At 33.7% G+C, this 14,560-nt stretch overlaps 1 protein-coding gene across 2 annotated transcripts in view; it reads left to right on the top strand.

The window, feature by feature from the left end:
* pnt (pointed) overlaps positions 1-14,560 on the top strand; it is a 531,360-nt gene that overhangs the window by 493,818 nt on the left and 22,982 nt on the right. The window contains exon 1 of one of the 2 annotated variants that reach the window (XM_067762141.1): positions 8,973-10,495. The exons of the other annotated variant lie outside the window; for it this stretch is intronic. Within the exon in view, the coding sequence (XP_067618242.1) occupies positions 9,457-10,495 (1,039 nt within the window). The 5' untranslated portion in view covers positions 8,973-9,456. Of the gene's footprint in view, positions 1-8,972; positions 10,496-14,560 lie in introns of those variants that run through there. 2 annotated transcript variants of the gene reach the window in all.

The raw sequence follows: 14,560 nt of genomic DNA, 5'->3' as shown, positions 1-14,560 counted from the left end.
AATGCATGGTTTCCTGGAAAGCGGTGCCGCAATATAGCGGCAGAATGCTTTGTCAAAAATGTTGCAATGTAAAAGTAATTATGTGGAAACTAAGAGTGGCTGGGTGCTTGGCTCGCCGACACGAATTTTGTAATTGAAATTTAAGTAACTTCCCGATAAGCTATAAGCTTGAAACTTGGAATATAGTTGAGAATCCGATGACAATGCAATAATACGAAAAAAATTGCCGCTAGGTGGCGCAAGGATCGAGATACTCGCATTCAAAAAAAAATTGTATTTGTGGTCCGATTAGGCTCATATTTGGAACATATATTACATACATGAATAGAAAGCGACATATGAAAAAAAATCGCCGCTAGGTGGCGAAGAGTCGAGTAAAGTTTTTGGAAGGATTATATATTGAGGACTTAGATTGTAAAAATTGTCAGGAAAGATTCCTTGTAATAATGAGTCATTAAATGAACTAAAAATAGAATGAGAAATAATAGGCGTCAAATTTCTATTGATAGTCATATATAAGAACTGAACCTTAATAGGGAACTGAACCTTAATAGGCTACGCTTCACATTTTTAGAAATCTCACGCGCCCAGCGCTTTTACTTAATTGTCTGATCTACGCCCTGGATTGATGAGGAGTGTGATGACTACACTGAAAGAAATGGTGCTAGTAAAATCAACAAATCGGTTCTGTTGTTCTTGACTTAACGGAGATCAAATTACGGTTAATTGGACCGAGTTTTATGTCAAGCGAACAAATTTTTTTTAGTAATTTCAACAGGAAAGAAATTGTCGCTCTTAAGTTAACAAAATTCTGTAAAATTTACAGATTCCTAATCAATCTAACTGATTTTTTTTGTTAACACAACTGATCTCCTTGGTCATTTCAACAGCGATCAACAGTCAATACATGAGCAAATTTCAAAGAGAATTTTACGCTCACTGCGCTCTCTGCGTTGTGCTTATGACGGTGCCACTTGTTAAAAAAAAAAAAAAAAACAAAAAACACCAAATAAGAAAACAACAAAAAACTAGTTTTTCAGTTATCAATACAAAACGAAAAACTCTTTTTTGAATTTACTGTGCAAAAAATTATGAGATACCGGGACACCTATATATTGGGTACAATTTTGCAACTTCTCCTCCAAGCGAAATGCAAAATTGCGCCCTTCTATTGCAAAAGTTTTGTTTGAACGAATAGGATTTTTCCAAAGTTAGTAACATTTTGTTCAAGTTTTTACGAATTTTCACTCACGCGAACGAATCTAATGAGATAATAAAAAACATCCTTTTTAATGTTTATGTTTCCGACAACATAAATGTTTGAGTTGTTTTGCATTCGTTTCAACTTAAAGTGTTACGAAAATTAAACTTGCCGAATTACATGTAAAGTTACTCCAGTGGTGAATTACCCTGATGCGATTTGATTCTTTACTTTTCTATAACTTACAAGTTCTCTATTTAAAATATTATGTCAAACATTTATACAACAAATTTTGTTCGAAACAATCAAGTGTTGCCACATACATGCGAGAGAAGAAATTGACAATCAGTTTTGTGACTACTATTTTCATTTCTATTTGCAAAGCGAAGTTCAAAACTATAAATTAAATAAATTATAAAATATAAAATTTGGTGAAAGTGCGTTTAATAAAAGAAAATAAAAAAGTGTATAATATCTAATGTGTGCCAGCATATTTGATGTACGCCCAATTGAAGTTCGTTTAGTAAGTGCGTAGATATGTATGTATATGTAGCAAGCATGCGTATTTATGTATTCACATATTTACGTATGTATGTATATGGCCACCGCTCTCAGTGAAAACTCATCTGCCTCGCAGATGCCTTTCGGAGTCGGCATAAAACAAGTAGGTCCCGTCCCGCCAATTTGTAGGAAAAATTAAAAAAAGGAGCACGACGCAAATTTGAAGAGAAGCTCGGCCTAAAATCTCTCCGGAGGTTATCGCGCCTCACATTTATTTATCTATTTATGTATATGGCAACATAGGTACATTCGTACAAAGCTGTCGCAACAACTTTTTTTGTTCATTTGGCTACCAGAACGGTCAATTACGAATCAACGATTTGTGCGCAGTTGATTCAACATATTTTTGCGATGGATAAAAATTGACAGAAAATTCGGTTGAATTGACCCGTATTTCGGTTGATTTTACCATTATTTTTCTTTCAGTGTAGTACCTAGGACCTACATAGCTTTTAGTATTATTATTACTTCATGTAAGTATTGTTTTCAATAAAATCGTTTAACTTAAAGTTTTTTTTTTAATTATTTTATTCTCATCGTCATGCTCAACGAGATGAATATCTTGTTTAATATCTGAAAAACCAGCCGTTCTTTAGCACTCGTAATATAGCGGCATCATTTTCCGAGGAAACCAAGCTTTAAGTTAGACTAACAAATTTACTCGTGTCATTAAAAAAAAAAAAGACTCATGACGGCTATTCTGACTGGGTACTGCCTTCTGGCGTCATATGCCTTTATTACAGTGAGAAACACTTTTAATTAAACCGACTTCAAGCACATCGGTAATATTAAATTATTATAATTTAGAAAATATAAAAATTAAAAGATATTCCTTTTTTCAAAATTATTTTGCAAAAATACTCTTAACACGGCCGGCATGTGGAACTTTTGTTTCTTTGATAGTTTCATATATACATACATGCATATATATGCATTTGTGTACACGCTAAATAGTCATACATACATATGTATTGTCAATTAAATTTTTAAAGCAATCAAAAAAATGAGCATCCGATCTAAAGAAACCAAAGAGAGTACGAAAGCAAAAATCCGCAGCCACGCTAAATCAATAACAACGATCAAACAACCAAGCGAGCGATTCAAAATTTGTATAGCACACAATTAATGTCCAATAAACACACAGCACAAGCACTCACAATTCCAATTCCACTCAATAGCTCAGAGCTAGCAGCGCAAAATGAATGAACTTGAAAATGAACACTCACTCAATGTGTTGGGAGTGAAGGAATTTCATATAAACCAATACCAATAAGCATGCAGTTGGAGCAAAATAAAAACCACCACCAACAAACAAAGCACCCGCATACATGCATACATAATTGCAGCGGATGTGCATGCACACAAGCACACACACCATCTTATCAAGGGGGCACATGCTTATAAGCAAATAAATGAACGAACGAATAGAGCAAATAACAAGCACAGCTACCAATTGAGCACTTGGGCGTCAAATACAGCTAACAGAGCGAAAATAATCAACAACACAGCGCCAGTAATAACAATTACAAAAACTAGAAAAGTGAGTATTACATTCAGTCATACATGGAAATATACATTAAGGCGCATATACCAGCGCAAACAACTTCTACTACACCCAAAGAAAGCAAACTTCAGTTGTAAAACGGATGTCGAACGTTATAGAAGTTTGATACGGACAAAACGCAACGGACCATTTTAGTGCACTTGTAAATAATTATGCGAAAAGCGTATTATAGTAAACTAATAACAAAAAATAAAAAATTGCATTTGTTTAATAATTTCACTAAGCAGTGAACGTACTTAATTTTTGGTGAATTATTTGTGTATGAATTTCAAAGTTGACTGTATGCTGCAACAATTTGTGGAAAAGTGATCATGCCAAGTATTTAAACAACAATAAAAACACCACACAAAGATTTATGGATATGCAAAATAAAGCCGATCTAAATTACTCATCAACTGAAATTAACTAAAAGTGAATTAAGAGCGCGAATGTGAAGTATAAAATTGCTTAAAAGAATTATTGTGATCATTAAGGATCGGCAGCAAGTGTGAAAGCTAATTGGAAGATTTATTGTGTATGTATGTATGTATGTACAAGTATATAACAATATATACATACGTCGGCGCATAAAAATTTACGCAGATAAATTGAAAATAAAAAAATATATACATATACCTAAGTAATAAAAACTCAAAGTTAACACCAAGTCAACATGGCTCTAATTTATGTGTATAAGAAATAAATTTCAAAGGAATTTTTTAAGATAATTTTAACGTTTTTTTATTTGCGCGGTAGATTTCATATGTACGTCTTGTGGGTGCTAGCGCTAATTTGTAAAGTGAATGGATTTCAATGCGCACAAACAATACAAAAGTTTTATTGAGAAAAAAATCTTATCGCATTTTATTTAACTGTGAAAAAACATACACATACACAACAAAGTTTTGTGATTGCTTATAATAAATTGTTTATGCTGAGGGAGCTGATTTCAAACTAAAGACGTTTATAAATGATCAGTACTAGTGACCGTGAAGCGCGCTCGTGCCGTCGGTAAACGCAAAGTTTAGGTGAAAACGGAATTTGTAAACAATTATGTGACAATTGTTTTAAGCATTTCTACCCCTTATTCATATAAAATAAAAAAAGTTTATAAAGTTCTTGCAGTTCGAAATTTGTATGGAAATGTCATCTCAAAAATTTTTTTAAACTTCTATGTTTTTTATGAATAAGAGCGTTAGACTATATATTTTTTTACGAATAACAAAAAAAAATTATTTCGAAAAATTATATTGAAAAAAATAAATATTAAATTTTTAAGACTAATTAGTAAAAGGAGTTTGAAAAATAACAACTCCTGAAAAATAAATTTTTTTAATAAAAAAAAATTAGAAGCAAAAAAGTTTAGTTTGAATAACGATTCGTGAAAGATTTTTGGAGAAAATTAAACTTAGAAAATAATTTTATAAATTTAAAATAATAAAAATACAAATCTCAGTAAAAATAAAATAAAATATATACCTTAGGGTGGGTCGATTTGTATGGAAGAAAGTTAACCGATATCGCGCCATCGATTTTTTGATAGGATTTGGGCTCAGAAAAAAAAAGTTCCACTACGCATACCCAAAAAAATAATTTTCGTGCCTGTGAAATTTAATTTTTTTGACTTTTTTTTCGACTTTGATATTTAAGTTTTTTTTATGATCTACTAAAAAAATTTTCATATGTATACTTTTTTTTTCAAAAACTGTTATCGCCAAGGTTTTTAGCGGACATTTTTGGGTCGGACAGGGTATACATGAAAAGTTTACAATCAAATGAAAATTTTTTAATAGGTCATAAGAAAAACCTTAAAAATCAAAGTCGAAAAAAAGCCAAAAAAAAAAATGAAATTTCGCAGGCTCGAAAATTATTTTTTTTGGTATGCGTAGTGGAACTTTTTTCCTGAGCCCAAATCCTATCGAAAAATTGATGGCGCGATATCGGTTAATAAATCGACCCAGTCTAATGTACCTATAATTACAAAATGAAATTAAACTAAGAACACACTGAGTTTAGAAAATAATAAAGGAAAAAACAAAAACAATATCAGCCCTAAAAACATATAATCGAAAGTCAAAGTCATATAACAATTCGAAATAAAGGCTATATCTTTACACAAAATTAAAAAAAAAATGAACACCAGAAATGTTCCAACCGCATTTTTGCGTATTTATATATGTTCCGTAGATATTTTTGCTTTTGCTCCGGCTCTGAACATGAACAGAGCCATGGAGCAGAGCCGCAGCATAAAAAAGTGACAACATTTCTTACGCTCTGCTATGAGCTACATATGTGTGTTTCAGAACAGAGCAAATAGCCGAATAAAATCTCCAAACGAAATGCCATGTAGTGGAGCGGGAGCAACAAAAAAAAAAATAACAATAACAACGAAAATAAGAACCTGCAATAGCAATTTAAAGACAAATAAATAAAACCACAAGTACAAATACAATAACATCACAACGCCATATCAGCTCCAACAACAAAAACAAGAGAAAATACAAAACTCCGCATAACAATACTGAACAGAGCAAATGGAATTTCGTTTTTTTTTATTGCTCCCGCTCCGCTAAAAGCAGCATTTTGCTTGGAGTTTTTATTCTGCTATTTGCTCCGCTCTTAAACAAAACGTAGCTCGTAACAGAGCATAAGACAAGCTAACACTTTTGTATCCTACGTCTCTGCTCTATACTCTGTTCTAGCCGGAGCAGTAGCAGATCATATTTTTTGTTGCTACTGCTTTGGAGTAGCAAATGCAAACACTGATACATACTTTAAAAGCACTGAAATTTCGATCTGCCGTTTCGTTTACTTAAAATAAAAGTATTACTAAAAAGCTCGAAAGCACTAAAAATCAATAAAATGCTAAAAAGTACTAAAAAAAGAAAGCAATAATAACAAAAATGCTTTGCCCGGACCGCAAATCGTTATGTATATTGTCGTGTTGAACCCGAACGTTAGGTGGGTAGATGAATTTAGCTCGAAGTTCTAAAAATTTGCTGAAGGATTTTAGTTCAACGAACCACAAAACGCCGAACTGCACGTCGATGGAGGATTCCAGTCACATTTAAAGACCATAGATAAAAACTACATTAAAAACAACTTTTGAAAGCTAAAACAAACGACTGAGATCGGAACACATTGCTGATAAACGAGGAAAATGTTGCAACAAGAACTGAGAATGCAACTTTGTTTAAGGTTTTCTTGAAATGAGAGATCTGCCTGAATTCAAGCTTCAACTTATCCTAAGTTTTTGGAAAATTTCATACAGTTAAATACATTTTTTATGGAATTCCTGTTTGTTTGCCGTTTGAACAATAATTTTCTTTTGTGAACTGAATTCATATCTCATATCAATCATCTGTAGTTCTATTTTTGGTAAATAAATCAAGTTATACAGTCTCAAGCCTAGTTCTTAATGGGGAATCGTTCCATAAAGGAGGCTCGTGTTATATGTCATTTAAACGATAAATATGAAACTGTCAAAAGATTCGTAAAAATAATAATAAGTTTAACTATTTAAGAGCTATTGTAATTAAAAAAAATTTATTTCGGATCACGAATCGTATAACACGATACGAGCCCAGATTCTGTTGTATATATGCACACTAAAAAAAATAACAAAACCTCATACATGGAAAGAGAAGTGATTTTGGGCTATGGGAGCACCCGCCGTAGTGTGATGGTAGCGTGTTCCACCATCCACACCGAAGATCCTGGGTTCATAGCAACATCCAAATTTTAGAAACAAATTTTTTCAATTAGAAAAAAATTTGTATAAGCGGAGTCGCCCCTCGGCAGTGTCTGGCAAGCACTCCTAGTGATTTTTTGCCATGAAAAGCTCTCAGTGAAAACTCATCTGCCTTGCAGTTGCCGTTCCGAGTCGGCATAAAACAAGTAGATCCCGTTCCGCCAATTTGTAGGAAAAATATCGTCCTAAAATATCTTCGGAGGTTATCGCGCCTTACATTTATTTTATTTATTTATGTGTTCATGTACTTACGAAAAACCTTTATTGTTTTGAAGAAGATGCCTATAGCGACAACTTTTTCATTTTAGAAACAAACGGTTTTTTTAGTGCTACAGCCAAAGTCAGCGGGTTAGGACGAAATAAGGTTATTATTTCGTTATCGTTGATTAGATCTATTGCTAAAAAAAGAGTTTGTTTTTCTTACACCAAACAGCGAATGCATGATTTCATTCAACAATTTTAAGATCACGTTTACACATGCTCTTATCTTTAATAAATCTTTAAGAGATAACCTATGCCTTTACATATATTCCATCCCTAGGAACTAGATTATGATCTGTAAGGCTTTCACGATTTCTTCCAATTAGAAATGTCACCCGAGAGGTAGTACTTTGTCTATGAAAAGAAAAAAATCTTCACAATTACCAATTATGGAAAGGGAAAAATTTATATGTGAAATCTAGTTACTCAATTAACGATTAGGAGCTAAGTACGAAAATGAAGAGAATCTCGTTATATGTAAACCAGGTCTAATTCCAAACCCACTAGCCTGAAATTTTCATAAAATCACTTAATATTATTATGTTAAAATAGGTACGTATATGGAAACATCGTAACATTTTTAAAAACATGCATTGGAACAGTTTAAGTAGCAGGGTAAAATCCCCATACGTAGTGGTTTTCTCAATTGTTGATGTAAATTCTAAGCAACCAATATACATCTGTATCTTCCAACAGCAGTGTATATAAAATACTAGATATTAGTAAAGATATTCTCGTTACACTTTTAACTCAACTTACAAAACTTGCAAAATTCGAAAACAATTTTTCAAACAAGAAATAATATAACCTTAATCCCACGGTTGAAGCAAATACCTTAATATTTAAAATAATAATAAAAAAATTATAATAAATTTAGCGATGCATATATCAACTTGCATACATATATGAAGTTGTAGCTAATGGGGTATACAAAAACTGTATGCTTAGAATTTTGAGTACACCCCAAAATGTACAGACGGAAACAAAGGTCCTATAACGCTAAGACTTTTTTATGTTTAGTTCACTGTCAGAAATTTTAAGTTATTAAAATAGCACATTTTTTTTGCTTCAGTAACACAGAACTGTTAGTTTTATAAAAACGAAGGTCTAGAAAACAGTGTTAAATATACCAATTCATTTTTATTACCCGTGTCTTATTTGAGAAGAGTCATCAATCAATTTTATTTGAACAAGGTATTAATCTCAAGGATTTATTTGGGTACGGGAAGATCAAAAAAAGCGACTTTGCTTTTGAATTTCTTGATTCTTTAAAAACGTTCTTTCGAATAATACATAAATGTTCTGTGCGTCGAATAAACAGTTATATCAAGCAGTCAAAGTCCAAGGCGATTGTATGTCTCGACATATAAAGCGGTTTTTGGCACCTAATTCCAGATTTTTATGCGGGCGTATTTAAAATTATGAGTATAGAATTTTCTACATATATATAGGCACAACTTGAAACATATCTTGAATTGGTTAAATAATTAAAAAAAAAAAATAATAATACGTAAAAAGATGGAGAAAACTTTTTTAAAAAAGAAACTGACAGAAAAAGCCTGACTACATTAAAAAAGTGCAAAAATACAAAGCTGTATTTATGAGATACACAGTTTTATAAAAAATTTATTTTTAATCACAGGAAGTGAGCCTTTCTCTAAAACTTGAATGTGTTTCATATAGAGATATTTACATTTGTGAAAATAAAAGAGTTAATTAAACTAAAACATAAGCAGAACTCAACAAAAATCTCTAAATAAAAGAAATATTTTACGACATTGATGTGAAATGTTAATCAACCCCCACAGCCAACGGAGTATTTGCAAGAGCTCAGAACGCATCTGCGCAGCCACAACAATTCCCAACTACTAAACTGCGCAAATGTGAAATTTCAGCAAAATCAATCATAATCAATTAAATTCAAGTGAAGTGATTTCAATCTATTTAATTTGGGAAACCCTAAATTTATTACAAACACTTAATTAAAGCAAAGAAAAAGAAGCAGAAAAAATTAAATCCACAACGTTAAAAACCAATACAACAACCAATAACGTCAATGACGAGTATTTTTCTAAAAATTTCAAAATTGAAAATTTCTCATTGCCAACGTTGCCCAGCCATAGAAAGAAACGTAAAGACATGCCGCCCTCTGCGTTTTTAGTTGGTTCAACCATTTTGACTACAGAAACAAAGGCAGCAGCAACAAGTAATAAAAAGTGTAGCAGCATTGAAAGCAGCAAGAGCAGCAGCAGTAACAGGCAAAATAACAACAACACTTCTAACACAACAACAACGATCCACACAAAACAATTACATAAAACACCAAAACTGCTTTCCCCTACAAAAACCATTTTGAGTTCCACCACGCCACCGTCCCTTTCGCCACAAACATCACCTTCTGCACAAATAAAATACTCAGCGAGTAGCCCAATAACAAATACACAAAAATATAATCAAAATAATAATAACTGCCAAAGTGTACAAAATTATAATTACTTAAGTGCTAACGGTCAACAGCTACAACAACAACATCAACAGGAACAATTTGATCTGCAACAGCAAGAGTACTTAGAATTACAACAATATTATTCACAACAACAGCTAAAGAGATCAACTACAAAAATGGTATTACAAAGTTATGAAAATTATACATCATATCATTTGCCTGCGCATCATCATCAACATGCTATGTCACATCAATTGCCATTATCACAGTCACATCATCTGCATCAACAGCAGCAGCCACATCAACAGCATCATCATGCCCAACATAATCAACAGCATACCCAGCAACAACAAACGCATACGCATCATTATCAACAACAATCGCCGCAGCAGCAGCAACAGCAACCGCAGCAGCAATCATCTCTAACAACGCTATCACAGCAAACGCAACAACATCGTTTGTCCGGCGGCAGCACAGGTAGTGCTTCTGCAAGTTCTTGTTCATCGTCTAACGCATCAACGGCGGCAGCTGGTTTGGGTGGGAGCGGCAGTACATCGGGTTTGAGTACTGGCGCTTCATCGGTGATTGGTTCGCCTAATCCTACCGCCTCTTCACTCGGAATTGGTTACTTTAATGATATGGCCACCACTTTTGTAGGTGACTATACGCCATCACATCATCCAACAGCGAATTCGTATTACACTGATATCGATGCGAATTTCTTTAGTCAAGGTAATTCATTGTTTGTTGTTCGAAGGGGAATTTAATGTGGGAATAATTGTAATTTTTTTTTTTTTTTTTATTATTATAGGTTTGTTATTATGTTTGTTAGTACTTCAGTGATGATAATCTAGAAAATAAATTTGATATCTTGAGAATCCTTGGGTCTGTCAGCCAAATTGAACTTTTTCTTAGCAAATGTTTTTTGTTTTAAAGAGTTCAAGTCAACTTTACTCCAATACTTGGAAAGTTGTTTTGAAGTCGAAAGTTTGGAGGACGTTTTCATGTTTAACTCTAGTTGAATTGAAGTTTTCATGTAGCTAACAAGAACCCGATAAAAAAATAAGTCATCCAAAGATTTATCTTTGATTGCTCTCCTACGTGCAACGGTTAGTCCACAAAGCTCCGAACCTCTTGCATTTTTTACTCCTTTTTACCATTGCGTGTCCTTATGAGCGAAGACTCGTGTGAGTACCAAACGGGTTCCAAAGGGATTATTATTTTTAGCTCTTTTTGATATCAATAACGGAACGGCATGTTAAATTTTTAAATTAGAGTTAAGCTGACATTATAACCCCTCATATATTTTTGAAACATTTTTTAAATTAACTCCGAGCTAAAAAAAATAACCCGCCGTTCTGCAAGTGAGCCTTGGCGGCTAATCTAATATATAAAATTCTTCTGTCACGGTTTTAGAGGCTTAACTCCTCCGAAACGGCTGAACCGATTCTCATGAAATTTTGTGAGCATATTGGGTAGGTCTGAGAATCGGCCAACGTCTACCTTTTTTTCGCTACGTGCCTAAGGTCTTGAGATCAAAACGTGGACCCGGGTACCCAAAGAATGTGTTTACACAATATGGATAACAAATGAAAGCTGTTGATGAGTGATTTAGTAGAGGATAATTTTCACACCCCTGGGTGACTAGGGTCTGGAGATGTAGGCCAAACGTGGGCCCGTGAACGCCTAGATAATGTTTTTACATTTTGGGTATCATATTGAAGATGTTGATGAGTGCTTTAGTACAGGGTAGTTTTCATACCTATTGGTGACTAGGGTCTCGAGATATAGGCCAAAATGTGGATCAGGGTAACGCAAGGATGTGTTTTTACATTATGGGTATCAAATTGAAGTTGTTGATGTATGCTTTAGTACAGAATAAGTTTTAGACCGCTGGGGGACTACGGTCTCGAGATATTGGCCAAAACATGGACCCGGATACACATAGAATGTGTTTTTGTATTATGGGTATCAAATTGAAACTGTTGCTGAGAGCTGTAAAGTTCATTGTGATATTCGATTTAGTCGCATCAACCTGGCAAAACTGATAAATATACATACATGCGAAGCCGAAATAAAGACAAGAATTAATAATACCCACATACCTATTTATATACGTCCTATTCGATTTGCCTGAAATTTCGTATATAAATTTGCCTATATTAGTATTTACGATGCTTTTTTCCGGGAAGTATACCAGAGACGGACTGGGATTAGTACTAGGACTGAGACTGAGAATCGGAGTGGGACTGGGACTGAGACTCGGAATGGGACTGGAACAAAACATACCACCCTCCGGGACTGGCAATAAGAGATGAAGAAGAATGAGAAAAAATTGAGAGAAGAGAAAAGAAGACTGAGAAAGAGATAGAATGAGACGAAGATGGAGATAGATGAAGCGAAAAAGACGGAGGGAGGAGTGAATAAAAAGATTAACAAAAAAGGGTAGAGGGATAGGGCAGAGTTAGACTGAAAAAGCTTATTAAAATATATGCAGATAGACGAAATTTAGGGCAGAACAGGGTATGCTAGTTATTTTTATAAGCGCAGAGTTATTTAAACAAATTTTTCAAAAATTTATGAATATAACCCCTCATGTCAAATTGACTCGAGTTAAAAAGTTAACTTGTAATTCTGAACGTGGGCCTAGAAGCCCTGGCAAAGTTGACGTATCCATATCCATATAAAACCGCTAACCCAACCATCCTTATGGAAATCAATGTAATTGGTCAATGATGCCATACCATAACGCCTTAGCCACAAACAATACGTTTTTGGTTTTTCGCCATATCCATAACCTAAAAATATTTGAGTTACTGAATCTATTAACTTTTTGTATATTTTATTTATTGTTTTTGACACGTTTTGACTAAGAGACTTATTGTTTGTGGATACGTTTGTACTTTTAATTTTTATGAAAATTTTACGGTTTTTAAGTTAAGGCGCAAATAACTGATGCCAATGATGTCTATGCCAATATTGCCAGGCCCTTAAGTCTTCAAGTTATGATTTCGGTAAAATAAACGGTGCCGAAACCTAAATGTGCGTTCGAACTAATTCACTACCCAGTTCATGAATTGCCCTGCCTACACAGCGTTTCTTGAATCATTCCCCATTCGTTAGGCAGCGAGAGATGAGGAAATATTTTGAAACCCATACATACTGCAATTTTTTAATAAATTTCTTTGTACCCAATAACAATTTTCCTTTTCGCTTCAATTTCATATATTCGTCTTTACATGTTTATGCAAGATTTTTTGTCAGATTTCGTTGCATTTCCGATACAAATTAAAGGAGGGTTCGCTCTTGAATTTTTTGGGTTGATGAATTTTTACCGGCTTCGAGCACGAATTCATATAAAGCCCGAAACTACCATTCTCTAAATCACTCCAGACTGGCTTCATGGCAGAATATCCATCTATCTAGCTGCTGACAATCCATTGTACCTTTTCCCTTGAGAGATGATACTATGAAATGAAACATCTTTTGTTTACCGTACAATACAAATATTTATCGTCAGTCTACGAAATCTTTTAATGAAACAACAATTAATCTGCATTACACACTTAAAATTGCCCGATTACCGGGAATTTAATTAAAAAGAGATTTACATACAAATACAAATACACGTTTTTGAAATTTCACAAACTCAAATCAGATTTTTAATAATGGCTATCTACTTAACACCGGCATTACCACCACCACCACCACCGCAACAACAGCAAATACGCCCACAAATGTCAAAAGTTAGTAAATAAATAGTGACAGCTTCAAATTAAAAGAAGCTTATTCTCGAGCATTCCTTCAAAAGTGCCTCCACCCATTTTTGTCACCGCAATTACATAGAAAATTAATATTGACATCAAAGAGAGATGATTTCGTGTTGCATGCTACAAATATATGTACATATGTATTTAGAAAAGCCAAAAGTGAAAATAAAATGAAACTTTAATTACGTGCTCAAAGTTGTTGCTGTCGTTGGTGATGTTGCAAGTTAATTGCGCACTAACGAGGGTGTGAACTTGTGATAAATGTAAATGTAAATACTTATTCCCAGAGCACAAACGACCAACAATCAAACATATGTACATACATACAAACATACATACATACTATGTATTTGTATGTGTATGCAAACAGCTCATTTACAACTCTAAATTGTGAGCAAAATTTTGTGTGTGGGCTGTGGGTTGTGTGCCAAATGGGATGAGTGCATTGTACGTCGGCGCGAAGAGTGAAACGTAAAATTTCAAGTAATTAAATTGCAATTTATTTAAATTCCCAAACAAGCATTCATGTGGCATAAAACAGTAGGCAATCATTTTTGGGGTATATGCGTTGTATATTTTAAGTTTGTAGGTAGCTTGCAGCGAAATAGCTAAGTCGGCAGTAAAATGTGTAGTTTACAATTAGAATTTTTGGACTAGCATCCAACTAGTCCGAAATGGACAAAATATATGACAATTTTAACAACTGTAGATTTCAAGTTTTGGGGAATATTGGAGTGTACAGAGCAGGGTTACAACTTGTTTACCATCATAGAAGGTTTGCTACGTTTTCCGAAAACTTGGAAATCGATCTACTACGTTTTAGTCATTATACCCAGCGGTACTTGTACACAGGGAATTATAACTTTGATTGGATAACGGTTGGTTGTACAGGTATAAATGAATAGAGATAGATATAGACTTCCATATATCAAAATCAACAGTATCGAAAAATATTTAATTGAGCCATGTCCGTCCGTCTGTCCGTTAACACGATAACTTGAATAAATATTGAGATATCATCACCAAA

The sequence above is a fragment of the Eurosta solidaginis genome, chromosome 1 (genome assembly GCF_040869045.1).
Source record: "Eurosta solidaginis isolate ZX-2024a chromosome 1, ASM4086904v1, whole genome shotgun sequence".
Taxonomy (NCBI): Eukaryota; Metazoa; Arthropoda; class Insecta; order Diptera; family Tephritidae; genus Eurosta; species Eurosta solidaginis.
The sequence above is the reverse complement of the archived record's forward strand: the minus strand, read 5'-3'. Positions and strand labels throughout refer to the sequence as shown.